The 17,457-nt window shown below is 40.5% G+C and overlaps 1 protein-coding gene across 3 annotated transcripts in view; it reads left to right on the forward strand.

The window, feature by feature from the left end:
* adcy2b (adenylate cyclase 2b (brain)) overlaps nt 1-10,999 on the forward strand; it is a 122,112-nt gene extending 111,113 nt beyond the window's left edge. For 2 of the 3 annotated variants that reach the window (XM_057827897.1, XM_057827898.1), the window contains 5 exons: nt 63-209; nt 331-438; nt 3,699-3,813; nt 3,892-4,016; nt 4,125-10,999. In XM_057827897.1, the coding sequence (XP_057683880.1) occupies nt 63-209; nt 331-438; nt 3,699-3,813; nt 3,892-4,016; nt 4,125-4,277 (648 nt within the window). In that variant the 3' untranslated portion in view covers nt 4,278-10,999. Of the gene's footprint in view, nt 1-62; nt 210-330; nt 439-3,698; nt 3,814-3,891; nt 4,017-4,124 lie in introns of those variants that run through there. The other variant, XR_009061871.1, reaches the window with a different exon arrangement.
* Nucleotides 11,000-17,457: the final 6,458 nt, after the last annotated feature.

The raw sequence follows: 17,457 nt of genomic DNA on the forward strand, positions 1-17,457 counted from the left end.
GTGGATTTACGCCTGTCGTGTTTGAAACTCTGACTCTAAAAATAAGCTGTGCTTGTCTTTAGGACCTTTACCATCAGTCGTACGACTCCGTGTGCGTGATGTTCGCCTCCATCCCAGACTTTAAGGAGTTTTACACTGAGTCTGACGTCAACAAGGAAGGACTCGAATGCCTCCGTCTCCTCAATGAGATCATAGCAGACTTCGATGAGGTGAAATAATATATTTTTGTCTTCGTGGGTGAGAGATGCTGTGGGCGGTACCGCTGCAACTAGATGTGATTTCCTATTTATGGCAAGTCACGTGACACATTTCAATCCATTGTGTCCTCAGTTGCTTTCAAAGCCAAAGTTCAGTGGAGTGGAGAAGATTAAGACCATCGGGAGTACCTACATGGCAGCCACCGGACTCAACTTGACGCCAGGACAAGAGTGTGCACAGGCACGTGTTTGCAATCCAGTCATTTTAGATCACAGCCAATTACAGTGGTTCCTCTCAATCTCTTTGTTTTTTTTTTTTTGTTTTTTTTTTACTGTTATTTGACTTTGAAAAGTTCTCAAACACATTCATTTTTCGTACTACAGTATTGATGTGATATGAAAAAGTTGTCTAATTCGTTCATTTTTATAGCACAGCGGTATGAAAAAGTATCCGAACCTTATGGAATTACTCACATTTCTGCATAAAATCACCATCAAATGTGATTTGATCTTTGTCAAAATCACACAGATGAAAATACAGTGTCTGCTTTAACTAAAACCACCCAAACCTTTATACAGTTGTGGTCAAAAGTTTACATACACTTGTGAAGAACATAATGTCATGGCTCTCTTGAGTTTCCAGTTATTTCTACAACTCTGATCTTTCTCTGATAGAGTGATTGGAACAGATACTTCTTTGTCACAAAAAACATTCATGAAGTTTGGTTCTTTTATGACTTTATGATGGGTGAACAGAAAAAAGTGATCAAATCTGCTGGGTCAAAAATATACATACAGCAGCGCTAATATTTGGTAACATGTCCCTTGGCCATTTTCACTTCAATTAGGCGCTTTTGGTAGCCATCCACAAGCTTCTGGCAAGCTTCTGGTTGAATCTTTGACCACTCCTCTTGACAGAATTGGTGCAGTTCAGTTAAATTGATGGCTTTCTGACATGGACTTGTTTCTTCAGCATTGTCCACAAGTTCTCAATGGGGTTTATGTCAGGACTTTGGGAAGGACATTCGAAAACCTTAATTCTAACCTGATTTAGCCATTCCATTACCACTTTTGATGTGTGTTTGGGGTCATTGTCCTGTTGGAACACCCAACTGCGCCCAAGACCCAATCTTCGGGCTGATGACGTTAGGTTATCTTGAAGAATTTGAAGGTAGTCCTCCTTCTTCATTATCCCATTTACTCTCTGTAAAGCACCAGTTCCACTGGTAGCAAAACAGCCCCACAGCATAATACTACCACCACCGTGCTTGACGGTAGGCATGGTGTACTTGGGGTTAAAGGCCTCACCTTTTCTCCTCCAAACATATTGCTGGGCATTGTGGCCAAACAGCTCGATTTTTTTTCGTCTGACCACAGAACTTTCCTCCAGAAGGTCTTATCTTTGTCCATGTGATCAGCAGCAAACTTCGACAAACAGTCGAGCTTAAGGTGCCGCTTTTGGAGCAAGGGCTTCCTTCTTGCACGGTAGCCTCTCAGTCCATGGAGATGCAAAACACGCTTGACTGTGGACACTGACACCTGTGTTCCAGCAGCTTCTGATTCTTGGCAGATCTGCTGGTGATTCTCGGTTGAATCTTCACCCTCCTGACCAATTTTCTCTCAGCAGCAGGTGATAGCTTGCGTTTTCTTCCTGATCGTGGCAGTGACAAAACAGTGCCATGCACTTTATACTTACAAACAATTGTTTGCACTGTTGCCCTTGGGACCTGCAGCTGCTTTGAAATGGCTCCAAGTGACTTTCCTGACTTGTTCAAGTCAATGATTTGCGTTTTCAGATCCATGTATGTATATTATTGACCCAGCAGATTTGATCACTTTTTCTGTTAACCCATAATAAAGTCATAAAAGAACCAAACTTCATGAATGTTTTTTGTGACAAAAAAGTATCTGTTCCAATCACTCTATCGGAGAAAAATCAGAGTTGTAGAAATAACTGGAAACTCAAGAGAGCCACGACATTATGTTCTTCACAAGTCTATGTAAACTTTTGACCACATTTGTAGGTTTTCATATTCTAATGAGGATAGCATGCAAACAATGACAGAGGGGGGAAAATAAGTAAATGAACCCTCTGCCTAAGGAGACTTAAAGAGCAATTGAATTTTTACCAAACAATTTATGTCAGGTGTGTGCCCAGTCACTGATGAGTGGTTTTTAGCTGCCCTGCCCATTACACCTGGTAAGAATTGTCTTGATGAGAATCATTGTCTGATCTGCATCATGGCTCAGTCAAAAGAGCTGTCTGAAGATCTGCGATCAAGGATTGTTGATTTGTATAAAGCTGGGAAAGGATACAAAGCCATCCCTAAAAGTCTGAATGTTCATCAATTGACAGTCAGAGGAGTTGTCTACAAATGAGAGATTTTGGCACTCTTGTTTTTCTCCCAAGGAGTGGCTGTCCACCAAAGATAACGCCAAGAGTTCAGCGCAGAATACTCACAGAGGTGAAAAAAAGAACCCTAGAGTATCTGGTAAAGGCTTCCCGAAATCACTGGAACAATGTTTCTGTTCACACATCAACTAAATGGCCAAGATGTTCATGGGAGGACTCCACAGAGGAAGCCACTGCTGTCTAAGAAAACATTGTTGCTGATTTAATGTTCACAAAAAGGCACTTGGACACTTCATAGAAGTTTTGGCAAAATATTTTGTGGACTGATGAAACCAAAGTTGAATTGTTTGGGGGTAAAACACAACGTCATGTGTGGAGGAAAAATGGAACAGCTTACCAACATCAACACCTCATCCCCACCGTGAAGCATGGTGGAGGGAGCATCATGATTTGGGGCTGTTTCGCTGCCTCAGGGCCTGGACAACTTGCAATCACTAATGGAAGAATGAATTCAAAAGTTTATCAGGATGTTTTGCAGGAAAACCTGAGGTCGTCTGTCAGAGAGTTGAAGCTAAAAAGAGGATGGATGCTGCAACAAGACAATGAACTATTGGACACAGAAGTAAATCAACTTCAGAATGGTCACAGAAGAAAAAAAATGTTCTGGAGTGGCCAAGTCAAAGTCCAGACTTGAACCCCATTGAGATGCTGTGGCATGACCTTAAGACAGCGATTCATGCCAGACTTCCCAGGAATCTGACTGAACTACAGCAGTTTTGTACAGAACAATGGGCCAAGATTAGTCCTAATCGATGTGCCAGACTGATCTGCAGCTATAGGAAGCGTCTGGTTGAAGTTATTGCTGCCAAAGGGGGGGCTAGAAAATATTAAATGTGATGGTTCACTTATTTTTCCCCCTTCTGTCATTCTTTGCATACTATCCTCATTAATATATGAAAACCTATAAATGTTTGGGTGGTTTTAGTTAAAGCAGGCACTGTTTTTTCATCTGTGGGATTTTTACAAGCTCAAATCACATTTGATGGTGATTTTATGCAGAAAATGTGAGAAATTCCAAAAGGTTCAGATACTATTTCAAACCACTGTATATATGCATTTTGTATGAGTATTCTGCTTATTCCCTATAGGAACATGACAGACAGTACATGCATATAGGCACCATGGTGGAGTTTGCCTTCGCTTTAGTCGGGAAGCTCGACGTCATCAATAAACATTCCTTTAATGACTTCCGACTCAGAATCGGTGAGAACGCAGAGTATCATGTGAGCGCCATTAGTCCTTTTATGACATGTATTGATTTGTTTGGGGGGGTTCACCAAGGGATAAATCATGGACCAGTCATTGCTGGGGTCATCGGGGCCCAGAAACCTCAATATGACATCTGGGGAAACAGCGTGAATGTGGCCAGTAGGATGGAGACCACAGGAGTTCTGGGGAAAATCCAGGTGATAACCTTTTATTTATGTAAACATATTTGATATCCTACTCGTACTCTGAGCTCAAACGGGTTGCCGCATTCGTGGGTTTTTAGCAGTCATTTTCTGTTTGTCCAGGTGACGAAAGAAACGAGCGAGATCTTATCAACGCTTGGCTACGTGTGCTCATGTCGAGGCATAATCAACGTGAAGGGCAAAGGGGATCTGAAGACATACTTTGTTCACACAGAAATGACCCGATCCCTGTCACAAGGCACCGTCATGCCTTGAGTCTTCACATGGAACACAAAATTAGACTCAACGCACAAAGTGGCATTAGCAACCATTGGTCACGGTCTGGATGTACAAGTCATTAGCAGAGGCCCTGGTGTCACACTATTCAAAGAACTCAGAAGATCGCACTATTGTCCGACGTCATTGGACACCCCTCCCTGGGTGTTTCATCCAACCCCACCCACCACCACCACCATCTCTAGAGTTTAGAAGACAGCTCTGAGGGTTGTGGAGTGTGGGAAGGAGAGATATTACCGCAGCTGTCAAGGAGCGCAGTCAAGCATTTATACAGAAGTAGTGTGGAACTAATTAGCCATGCCAGTGTTGTAAGCAGTGCTTCGGAGCCTTGCGCTGAGCAAAGGTGTTCTATAAATAGTGTAAACTCAATGGACAAAAGGAAAGTGATACACCAATTAATTTGGGGGGAAGTTTTGAATTAAGAGTCAGGGTTGCTGTAAATCAGCAGAACCAAAACTTGTAAAAGGCCTAAACTGACTGGACAGGAATTCACTTATAAAAGTGTGTAACAAATGGCTGCACTAGCGATGTTGAGATTGCATTTGCACTATAAACGAGTCAATAGACATTTCTACTACAATGGTACTAGGGTTGCCAACTCCTTGAAAAAAATATAAGGGATACATCATTGGTAGACCCGGCCGGCCAGATAATCGTCACCCTTTAATTGTTTATTGAATGTGAAAAGTTTTTTTTTCTGTTGTTGTAATTATGATATTATTATAATTTTTCTCTAAACTGAATTAATTAGGTACATATTTTAGTTATATAAACACAAGAGAAAAAATATTATCAGCAATGTATTTTTAATACAAAATACAGGGCAAATAAGTATTTAGTCAACCACTAATTGTGCAAGTTCTCCCACTTGAAAATATTAGAGAGGCCTGTAATTGTCAACATGGGTAAACCTCAACCATGAGAGACAGAATGTGGGGGAAAAAAACAGAAAATCGCATTGTTTGATTTTTAAAGAATTTATTTGCAAATCATGGTGGGAAAAAAGTATTTGGTCAATACCAAAAGTTCATCTCAATACTTTGTTATGTACCCTTTGTTGGCAATAACGGAGGCCAAACGTTTTCTGTAACTCTTCACAAGCTCTTCACACACTGTTGCTGGTATTTTGGCCCATTCCTCCATGCAGATCTCCTCTAGAGCAGTGATGTTTTGGGGCTGTTGTTGGGCAACACGGACTTTCAACTCCCTCCACAGATTTTCTATTGGGTTGAGATCTGGAGACTGGCTAGACCACTCCAGGACCTTGAAATGCTTCTTACGAAGCCACTCCTTTGTTACCCTGGCTGTGTGTTTGGGATCATTGTCATGCTGAAAGACCCTGCCATGTCTCATTTTCAATGCCCTTGCTGATGGAAGGAGATTTTCACTCAAAATCTCTCGATACATGGCCCCATTCATTCTTTCCTTTACACAGATCAGTCGTCCTGGTCCCTTTGCAGAAAAACAGCCCCAAAGCATGATGTTTCCACCCCCGTGCTTTACAGTGGGTATGGTGTTCTTCGGTTGCAATTCAGTATTCTTTCTCTTCCAAACACGAGAACCTGTGTTTCCACCAAAAAGTTCTATTTTGGTTTCATCTGACCATAACACATTTTCCCAGTTCTCTTCTGTATCGTCCAAATGCTCTCTAGCGAACCCCAGACGGGCCTGGACATATACTGGCTTCAGCAGGGGGACACGTCTGGCAGAGCAGGATTTGAGTCCCTGGCGGCGCATTGTGTTACTGATCGTAGCCTTTGTTACTGTCGTCCCAGCTCTCTGTAGGTCATTCACTAGGTCCCCCCGTGTGGTTCTGGGATTTTTGCTCACCGTTCTTGTTATCGTTTTGACGCCACGGGTGAGATCTTGCATGGAGCCCCAGATCGAGGGAGATTATCAGTGGTGTTGTATGTCTTCCATTTTCTAATAATTGCTCCCACAGTTGATTTGTTTACACCAAGCGTTTTACCTATTGCAGATTCAGTCTTCCCAGCCTGGTGCAGGTCTACAATTTTGTCTCTGGTGTCCTTCGACGGCTCTTTGGTCTTGGCCATAGTGGAGTTTGGAGTGTGACTGACTGAGCTTGTGGACAGGTGTCTTTTATACCAATAATGAGTTAAAACAGGTGCCATTAATACAGGTAACGAGTGGAGCCTCGTTAGACCTCGTTAGAAGAAGACCTGTTTGACAGACAGAAATCTTGCTTGTTTGTAGGTGACCAAATACTTATTTTCCACTCTAATTTGGAAATAAATTCTTTAAAAATCAAACAATCTGATTTTTTTTTCCACATTGTGTGTCTTATGGTTGAGGTTTACCTATGTTGACAATTACATGCCTCTCTAATCTTTTCAAGTAGGAGAACTTGCACAATTGGTGGTTGACTAGATACTTATTTGCCCCACTGTATACTAGAATTAAATCTATCCTGCTAAATTTAAAATGGCATACCATAATTTTCGAACTATAAGCTGCTACTTCTTTCCTTCATTTTGAATCCTACGGCTTATAGTCCAGTGCCTATTATTTGTTGATTTATTTGGGTTAATAGGTCACACTTTATTTCACAGAAGCGTCATAAGACTGTCATAAGACCATCATAATTATGACATGCCACTGTCATGGACATTAATGAATGTCTATGACAGATGTCATTAAGTGTCATCCAGCAAATTTTGTAACTAACTCCATTTATATACAGCTCAGATCTTTTACATCCATACAAAAGTGAGATGATTTGCCAGATAACACTGAAGCCCCTTTCACACACTCCAAAACTCTGGTAATATTACAGGATTTAACCACGCAGCAGTTGAATGGGAAAACTATTTCCCGCGTTGACTGACACGGATATTACGCAGACATTTCATGGGTCGCGTCTTAGTATCATGTCCGGGACTTTCCTGGGAAGCGGTGTGCATGAAAGCAGGCTTTAAATTCCCGGGTCACAGCACGATGGCTGATGACGTAAAAATTATGGAGGGCCGATCGTCACTTCCTCTACTACTATACTTTCACTACTGCGAAAACAAGGTTGTGCTTCAAAGCAAAAAACAACGGAGGGAAGCGTTCAAAGGTTTATTAAATACATATTTACTACCACCACTAAGATCTGCACCCACGCGGCTCCACCTGGGCCTGGGCCTGCACCCAAGGCTTCCATGCGCACCGCAGCCGCCTTCCTACTCGGCGGGGCTTGAGGCGAGGGGCAACTGCCCCGCAAACAAAAATACACACGATCGCTGGCTGAAAAGGGGGACTTATGCAATGCGTCTATGAAAGTAAAGCCGAGGAAGAGAGTCCATCGTCCATCTTTGGAAATGTGTTGTTTATTTTATTCCTGATGTTAGGGTCCGCTACTGCGGAAACAAGGTTGTACTTCAAAGCAGAAAACAACGGAGGGATACGTTCAATGGTTTATTAAATACAAAAATACACACGATTGCTGGCTGAAAAGGAGGAAAAACTCCAGGGATGACAATAGGTCTACGGCAGAGGTCACGGAACCGCGGACCTCGGTCCGGTTCCGGACCCCCAAGCCGTCTCGACCGGATCTCAAGCTGTCCGGACTAATACACGTTGCAACAACAAAAATCTTTTTTTTCTGCGGGTTTGCAGAGCGGAGGTGGGCAACAAACAAAAACCTTAGCGGTGACGCGCGTGAGCCAGCCAATGGGAGTGAAGCATTTGAAAGTTATTTTTAGAACAGCATGTCTCACACTCGCTTTCCAGAATCCGCGGAGTGACAGCCAAAAACTGAGCTGAATGAAGTTGGAGGAAGAGGCGAAAAGGTGCGGCAAATGGCGTGCTCAAAATACGCAAGATTGATGCAGAAAACAGAGTGTTTAAGGAGGAGCAGACCAACACATTTTTGTTCATTTTACCTGGCGGCAGCACAAGACCGCTATGCCTCATCTGTTCAGAGATGGTGTTCTGCCAAAATCTGCTACATCGGCGAAACGTCCTACATTAGTCGAATTTGACACCCAAAGTACTACCGTGCGTGCTAAACTTGTTTTGTTTGGATGCATACAGGCAGAACGTACTAAAAATGCCTTAAGAAAATACTTAAATGCAGTTATACCAAATAAGGACGGTTTAAATACGCTACATGACTAATGTGGTCAACTGCTTCAAAGCTAACACAAAAAAACAATGGTTAAAAGTATGAGAGGTTAATACATGCAAGAAGTATTTTTGAGGCAATGAAAAGGCTCTAAAAAACTAAATAAAAACAAAAATAGTGAGTACTCGCCGCTTCTGACCGATGTGCGCATGTGTTTGAATGCTTGCGCAAGCGCGCTGAGCGTTGTGTAGATGTTTCGCCACATAGTAAGGAATGGCCGAACAACGGTAGCGCTTGTAAAAAGCAGCAATTTGAAAAGGCACTATGAGACAAAGCACGCAGCTTTTTCGCAAAGTTTCCCTGTGAACTCTGCCATCCGTTCTCAAAAAATAGCGGAATGAAGGGCTCAATATGATCGCTTAATTATTTATAACTAATTATTTATTATTAAATATTATTTATTACTTACTATAAATTAGTTTTTTATATTTTATTTAAATTTTTGAATGTTGTAACTATCAACATGGCCACGTAAAGATACGTTTGTATTTGGAAAAAAAGAAGCATTAAAAATATTTCCGGACCCGAGATTGCTGTAATTTTTTAATTTCGGACCCAGAGGATTTTTAATTCATGACCCCTGATACGGGGATCAATAAAATACTAACCTAAGCGGTAGGCATAGAGCCGATAAGACAACAAAACAAAGTCAGCGGGATTCTTCCTTCCACACTTCTCTCTTCACTCAAATACCAGCACAACGTCGGGGATTTCAAAACAAGGGTGGCAGACGAACAAGCTAGCAAATGCACGAAATTCAAGAGTACGAGGTGTCGAATGGCGCCCAGCAAGTTAATATCTCGGCACCCTTCTCTTGGATCAACTGGGCCTGAATACAGTCTTGATGAGCTTGAATTGGCTGCAGTTACAACGTCGAGCACGCTCCCACAAAACACGATTTGACCGACATTGTGATAGCCAATCCCGACCAAAAATGACGGAATGTCCAAGTTATAAAATCGCGCCAGCAGCCCTCCCCGCACAGAAAGCACCAGTGGGCAGCATGGGAAAAGTGTGTGAAAGTGTCCAACCCGCGTCATTCTTGGGACATCTCTGCATACATGAAAGCAATGACGCGAGTAAATCCTGCGTCACCTTACAAGGTAATTTCCCTGGATATATGTGTGAAAAGGGCTTAAATGACATCTGTCATAAGCATTTATTAATGCCCATTACAGTGTCATGTCATAATTATGACGGTCTTATGACAGTCTCATGATGCCGCTGTCAAAAAAGTGGTACCGGTTAATATCTTTTGGTGTAAATATCCCATCATACAGTGAGGACAGCTGCAGCTATAAGTTCGGTGCGGCTTATCGATAAACAAATGCCACTTTAATGTCAAATTTGGTGGGTGGCGGCTTATAGTCAGGTGCACCTTATCGTGGGAAAATTACAGTATTTTAACGCTTTAAGTCCTTAGCCTTTTGGGGGGGTTTGTCCGATTTTTTTAAAATGTATTTTTTTAAAATAATAATTAGTAGGGGTTCTTTTTATGGTTTTTTTAAATTGTTTTTACAGTTTAGGTGCGTTGAAAGTTCATCACTCCAAATATAATGAATTTGACAACACAAATATAATACAATTAGTGAAAATGAAGTATACAGAGAACAAGAATACAAATGATCCTCATTCTGAACACGCTTTTTATTCTCACTTCACTCAAACCTCTTGTCTACCACACTCTTATGTTGTCTTCCGTTAGTGACAGTACCTCGACCAATGAGATGAGTGGGATTTCGTATTGTCATTGATCCTTTAGCTCATTGGTCAAAATGCAGGATAGGTGGGAGAACTGTATCAGTATTTGGTCATTCTATAAATAAGACACTATTTTCAAGTTTGATGATAATAAGGGTCAAAGCGTGTCACTTGAAAGCTCAATAAAGGACACGTACTCATGTTTCTGAATAGCGGACGATTCCATTTTTCAAGGGACAGTTGGCAACCCTAAATGGTACCGAAACATAGTTGTAATAGTGTTACCATAACACTCAATCCAAAATATTTTCGGTTTCAATTAAAATTCAAACAAAGGTGATAAATGCAACAAAATGTTGCTAATCCCGCTTCCCTTTTAAATCCTGTAATGTTGGCCCGACATTCTCTGACTCTGCTTGTGTTTGCTAATCTAATCCAAGGCCATATTGCTAACATTTTGATGTCATTTTACCATTCCATTTTGGACTATCAATGTGGAAGTACCATCCTCCGAAATATGAGTCTTCCCAGAAAAATTAAAGATATACATTAATTAGTTAAACATGGGAAGCTCGCACCATATTTCCATTCATTTTCACTTCCTGTAAATGTAATACATTTTAACCATGCAATGTATTTATTGCTTTGTGAGCCAGTTTGCTCACTGTTTTTCCAACTGGATATTAGAAATAGCCTGCTGTCCCAGTGCCAACAAATTCCCACCCCGACAGGTAGTTTGAATGTGAATTAGTGTTAGTTCTAGAGACTGCTTGGAAGTGCCAATGGCTTGAGATGGGAATAGATTGTTGCTTTTTATAATAACCCCCAGGGAGCAAACCAGCTGCACTGTGTGTTCAAATGTCACCCTGCTGCCACCCTTTTGTTATTCATTAAATATTTGTATATAACAACTAGTCTCGTCTTTATTTTATTTTTATTATAAGTCAAATTTTTATTTGAACTTTTGCCCGTACATATGCTTTTAGTTGACACTTAAAACAGCCCCTGTTGTTGTCATATGTTGTTACATATGACTAGATGAAGTTACAGATAGGAAACATTATTATGTTCTGTTGAAATCACTGATGGCACATTGATTATTTCATGCACGCGACAATTGAGACTCCCTTCCATGCTTCTGTTTACTATAACTTCAGCCACTGTCTGTATTTCTAAAGATTTGCACATTTTTCGATTGTGAACAATGGGAGAATGCGTTTTGTTTGTTGCCGCCACTGGCACCGTTGTCTGTTTGCACTGTAGAACACACCGTGACTGTGCCTTGCAGGGACTGATTCACAGGTGGCTTTATTTTTCAGGAACATAAATAACACAGAGGCGCCAACCTACATGCAAATACATGTGACAAAAATGTTTTTAATAGTGGTGAATTTCCTGATGTGTGTTTGTTCTTGTGCGTGGCCCAGAAACTCAGCGTGAGCTACTTTTTTGTGACATGAATAATTATCCCAAATAGACTAATTGCCTACACAAGTACATATCAAACCATGCGCAGAGTTTAAGGGGGGCCCCGGTGGGTAAAAAATGTCATTGCATGTAACTGACTTTCTTTATATATGATTTTAAAATTAAGCTTTCCGGTAAAATATTGTCTATAAAAGTTGAAAAGCAATAAAACAACAAAAACTGAATGAAATGAACAAACAAAGATATTTTTATAATGGGTCAAAATTCTTTTTCGAACAGATGATGTGACTAGCACCTTACGGTCATTTGCTTTGCTTAGCCAAAAGCACCCGAGGATTGAAGAGGCAAAATGGATATACGTAATTTTTCCAAACCTAAGATTCTAAAAGCAACAAAAACTACTGAGCAAAAACCAAGGAGTGAAAATGTGAATCATGAAATGCCAGAGACCACCGTCAAAATGGCGAGCGGAATTTCAATTTGCCCCACTAAAGACGCTAATTGTACAACAGAGCCACCACTGGTGTATTGCCAATGTACAGTGTATCACAAAAGTGAGTACACCCCTCGCATTGCTGCGGATATTTAAGTACAGTATATCTTTTCCTGGGACACACTGACAAAATGACACTTTGACACAATAAAAAGTAGTCTGTGAGCAGCTTATATAATAGAGTTAATTTATTTTCCCCTCAAAATAACTCAAAATATAGCCATTAATATCCAAACCCCTGGCAACAAAATTGAATACACCCCTTAGAAACTACGTACATCCCTAAATGTCCAAATTGAGTACTGCTTGTCATTTTCCCTCCAAATGTCATGTGACCCGTTACAGGAGTGCTGTCAGCATTGCTGCAGAGATTGAAGAGGTGGGGGTCAGCCTGTTAGTGCTCAGACCATACGCCGCACTCTACATCAAATTGGTGTGTATGGCTGTCACCCCATGAGGAAGCCTCTTCTGAAGACGGTACACAAGAAAGCCCGCCCGTCTCATCAGATCATAGGACATGGGTCCAGTAATCCATGTGCTTTGCTGACATATCTTCAGCAAACTGTTTGCGGGCTTTCTTGTGTACCGTCCTCAGAAGAGGCTTCCTCCTGGGGTGACCGCCATGCACACCAATTTGATGTAGAGTGCGGCGTATGGTCTGAGCACTAACAGGCTGCCCCCCCCCCAACCTCTTCAATCTCTGAAGCAATGCTGACAGCTGTCCTATAACGAGTCACATGACATTTTGGATGGAAAATGACAAGCAGTACTCAGTTTCGACATTTAGGGATTACGTAGTTTCTAAGGGGTGTACTTACTTTTGTTGACAGGGGTTTGGATACTAATGGCTTTATTTTGAGGGTAAAATAAATTAACTCTATTATATAAGATGCACACAGACTACTTTTCATTGTGTCAAAGTGTCATTTTGTCAGTGTTGTCCCGTAAAAAGATATACTTAAATATCTGCAGAAATGGGAGGGGTGTACTCACTTTTGTGATACACTGTAGTTACCACCGTCAAAAATTGTATGCCCTGGCCGCGGGAGTGGACACACACACATTAGTTACGAGTTATGTCGACTTAAACAACTAATTGAAGCCAGAAAAGAACCACAGTTATATATTTTGGACATCGACGTTTATCAAACTGGAGTAATTACATACAGGACTTCAATTACAGTAATAACAGTTAAAGGTCATCCTACAAGTAAAACAGTATAACATTGCCTTTTTTTACATTCAGTACGTATGTTATGTTATACGGCAAAAAAAATGTTTGGGTTTTTTTTTGTGTGTGGATGGGCCATGTTTTAAAACCTTGTAGATAACTACATCACGAAAACACGGAAATCAAGCGAATCAGTGCTACACAGTGGCTCTGCCCAGGGGATACAATTTTTGACGGGGGTAACTACATTGGCACGACACCGGTGGGCGTACCATATTCAATGGATAGCAATCTTGGTGAAAACTATAGCTTTCCTAAGCAGACTGATTTTGAATTCCCCTCAAGAATGATGTGAAACAAAACTCTTACCGGTATATACTATATTCTTATATCTTCTTACGAGTTGATTTTATTGTTGACACTACATTTCGGGGTCATCAACACGTTGTGCCCCCCCCCTGCCCCAAAAGTCTAACTCCGCCTTTGTATCAAACACATCACAAAACTTAACCCCACAAAAACTTTCCATAGAACAAGAAATTTAAATTCTATGAATGAAAAGACTCAAATTTGTCCCTAAATGTATGTATATGTGGTTCAAAATAATTTCTATTTCCCATTATTATATTGTGAGCAGTACGGATATGACTCCCGCTTAGTCAGCTAATAAGGAGAAGCACTTTAGAAAGTGGAAGCAAATTAAAATAGTACATTTTTTGAGGAAACGCCAGTATAAAAAGCAGGATAAACTAATAGGACGAACTATACTGACTGTCATGTTCAAACACTTGTCCCTTAGAGGCCTTCCTTTCTGACTTCTGACAATGAAATCAATTGAGATCACAAGAGTGTTCCTGCCTGGGAGCACTGTGAGGAATATGTGCTGCCGCCTGCAGTAATGGGCGACAAGGAAGTCCAATTGCTTCGACTCGGGGATATAAATAAACTCCCAGTCTGTCACTGACTAAAAACGGTGCTCGCCTCGGTCTCGGCAAATGGAGTCCAGTGGGAGGGGGGCAGAAAAGAAGAAAACGTCCAAAACAATAGAATCATTGGCACAGAAAGAAGAGCTCAGTCGTACAACAAAATGAGACTCAGCACACAGGAGAGCAGTTAAATCATCCATCCATTTTCTTGAGTGCTTGTCCTCATTACGGTGGTGAGTGAGCTGAATCTGGGCGAGAGGTGGGATACACCCGTGATTGGTCGCTTAGGAATGGCAGGGCATTTATTGACAACCACAGATGGATAGTTTTGTCTTCATTTGTCATGTTTTTGCAATGTGTGATGAAGATGGGGTGTTTTGGAGAAAAATCAAGCTAGACTCAAACCCAGTGAAATTTGACTGAGGCAAAGGTGCCAACCACAAGGACACTGCTAATAGTGAAATGCCAGTGAATGATTATTAACCAAGATTGGGATTTTTATGGGGAACCACAAAATTTTATAAAAATAGCGACTTTACCAATGTTCTGTATAGGGCTGCAGCTCTCGATTGTTTTAGTGGTCAATTAATCGATGAACTAGTTACTTTGAACAATCTAGTAATCGGATAAGGAACATAGAAAATTAAAATACCTGAGCTGAGCCTCAAACGGTATAAAAAAAATAGATAAATGAGGATCTAAAAACAACTAAAGCACAATTTCCTAACTTACATAGCAAAAGTCCGCTAGCTTAAATGCTGTAAAATGCTTTTTTTTTACAATGATCTTAACAAATTTTTCAAACAGACATTCCCACAAAAATGGCTAAATATACCAATAAACGAAATTACGAATGCAGTAAAAAAAAAAAAAAAAAAAAAAAAGCTCTTAAAAAAACTTATGTTGGTCTTAACAGGGAGCAGCTAGATTCAGCCATGTGAAATAAGTTGTCATATTCACCGTCACCACTAGAGAGCAGTTTATCCACCTTAAAAAAAATCAATAAAACTAAATGCAAACACTTTCAAAACAAACCATTACAACGCCCCTTTAATTAAACGAATACTTGAAGCAGCAAAATTTAATTTGAATCTTTTTTCTAATTGAATTACTCAAGTTAATCGATTAGTCGTTGCAGCACTAGTTCTGTATATTAAAAAATATATATAAATATATATATATATATATATATATATATATATACAGACACATACAGTGCCCTCCATAATTATTGGCACCCCTGAAAAAGATGTGTTTTTTACCTTCTAATATTTTTTTTTTATTCAAATAATATGGGACCTTAATGGAAAAAAAGAGAAAAATCCAACCTTCAATACAAGTGCATTCATTCAGTGGGGAAAAATCCCACATAAAGAAAAAATTATTTGACATTAAATAATGTGTGTCACAATTATTTGCACCCCAGGTAATACTTTGTACAACCCCCTTTTGCCAACAAAACAAGGTCTGGGGACTGAGATGGCCATGGGAGGATAATGATTTTGTGTCTGGTGAACCATTTCTGTGTAGATTTGGCCATATGTTTAGGGTCAATGTCTTGCTGAAAGACCCAGTGAGCACCCATCTTCAGCTTTCGGGCAGAGGGCAACAAATTTTGATTTAAAATGTCCTGGTATTTCAAAGCATTCATGATGCCATGCACCCTAACAAGGTTCCCAGGGCCTTTGGAAGTGAAACAGCTCAACAGCATAACTGACCCACCCTATACTTCACAGTGGGTATGAGGTGCTTTTCAGCATGCGCATCTTTTGTGGCACGGCACACCCACTTAGAGTATTTGTTGCCAAAAAGCTCAATCTTGGTCTCATCTGACCAAAGCACACGGTCCCAGTTGAAGCCTGGGACTGTGTGTATTTTTGTGTGAGAACAAGTGTTCTTTTTAAACTTTTTTTGTTAATCACAGTTTACTTTGGTTTCAGTGGCGGATACTGGTCTTTCAATGAGGGGAAGTTCAAATTGTGTCCGCCTGTGAGTGCTTTGTGACGGTGGGGCAGGTTTCGTGGCACCCGTTGCTCAGTAGGGAAAGAAACTGGAGTGACAGAAGTCAAGACTCCAAACACAAGCAGCTACAAGAGAAAAAACCCCCACCAGAAATAAGCTTGATTTTTCGCTATTTATTTTTAACAAAGCGAGTATTGCTAGGATGCTTATGAAAGTCACCGGTTCAACTCAGAACAACGGAATGAAAATTGAAAAACGCCTCCCGTGGATATTGATATGACAAAAATCACTAATTCGCTCATTTCGGTGTTAATCAAAAAGGGATTCAGCCTCAGACAGATCATCCAAAAATCATGCAGAGAACCAGAGCGTTCCGGCCATCCGAGCCCCGCCCACTGCCCATAGACCACAAGAGACACACAGTGTCCGATGTTCGGGATAAACCCAGCCTTTAGCCAATGACTTAACTCATTTCACTGTAGTGGAACAACGTACTCTCAACTCTGGAGAAGCACAGCTTCCAGACTGTTTACAGGACTGTGAAGCTGCGCAAATGAATGAAAAGCAAGCTGCATCATAACCAGTGATAAGCTAATTCCAAACAAAAGTTGAGCGCTCTGTAGCGCATATTTAGTCAATGATATGTACACACAACAGTATACATTTGATCACTTATTTTTTTACATTTTGGGGAAGCTGAGCTTCCCTTGTAGTCTTAGAGCAATTGCCTCTGTTTGGTATGAATTGAGCATAGACTTCATCATCATCTGATAGTGAAGTCTATGAATAGAGTTTTTTTTTTTTTCCTTTCGTTGGATAGATTACAATAACGCAAGGGCGTAGGTTTGGTCTCAACATTATGGGATGATATAACAGCATAACCTGCATGTACGCTTTGCTGGGGATGGGACATTAATAAGGCCAAACAAATTATTGAACAGGGGTCAGAGCCTCATTTTTCATGAATATGAACCTAAATAAAGCAAAGCAAAATAAATCTGTATCGACTAATACTAAGTTTAATGTTAATTTGTTCACATGATACAACGTTCGATTCAAACCTTTGTTTTCAAAAACTACTAAAGAAACATTTTGAAGTGCAAGTCCCAATATTAAAAAAAAAAAAAAAAAAAAAGGGAGCTATCCAAGAATGAGTCCACTTCTGGGGGACACAACAGCACTCCTTGACTTAAACTAAAGCATTGTGATATATAAGTGAATTGAGGGGGGAAAAAATAATGAAGAAAAATCTGAGATATCCAAGGACCGAGCTACATCTTAGGCATCCAAAGTACTCTTGTGAAATGAAATCACACATCAGAATTTCATTTTTTTTTTTTTCATGTCAGTTC

This window comes from Corythoichthys intestinalis, chromosome 22, assembly GCF_030265065.1.
Source record: "Corythoichthys intestinalis isolate RoL2023-P3 chromosome 22, ASM3026506v1, whole genome shotgun sequence".
Classification (NCBI taxonomy): domain Eukaryota; kingdom Metazoa; phylum Chordata; class Actinopteri; order Syngnathiformes; family Syngnathidae; genus Corythoichthys; species Corythoichthys intestinalis.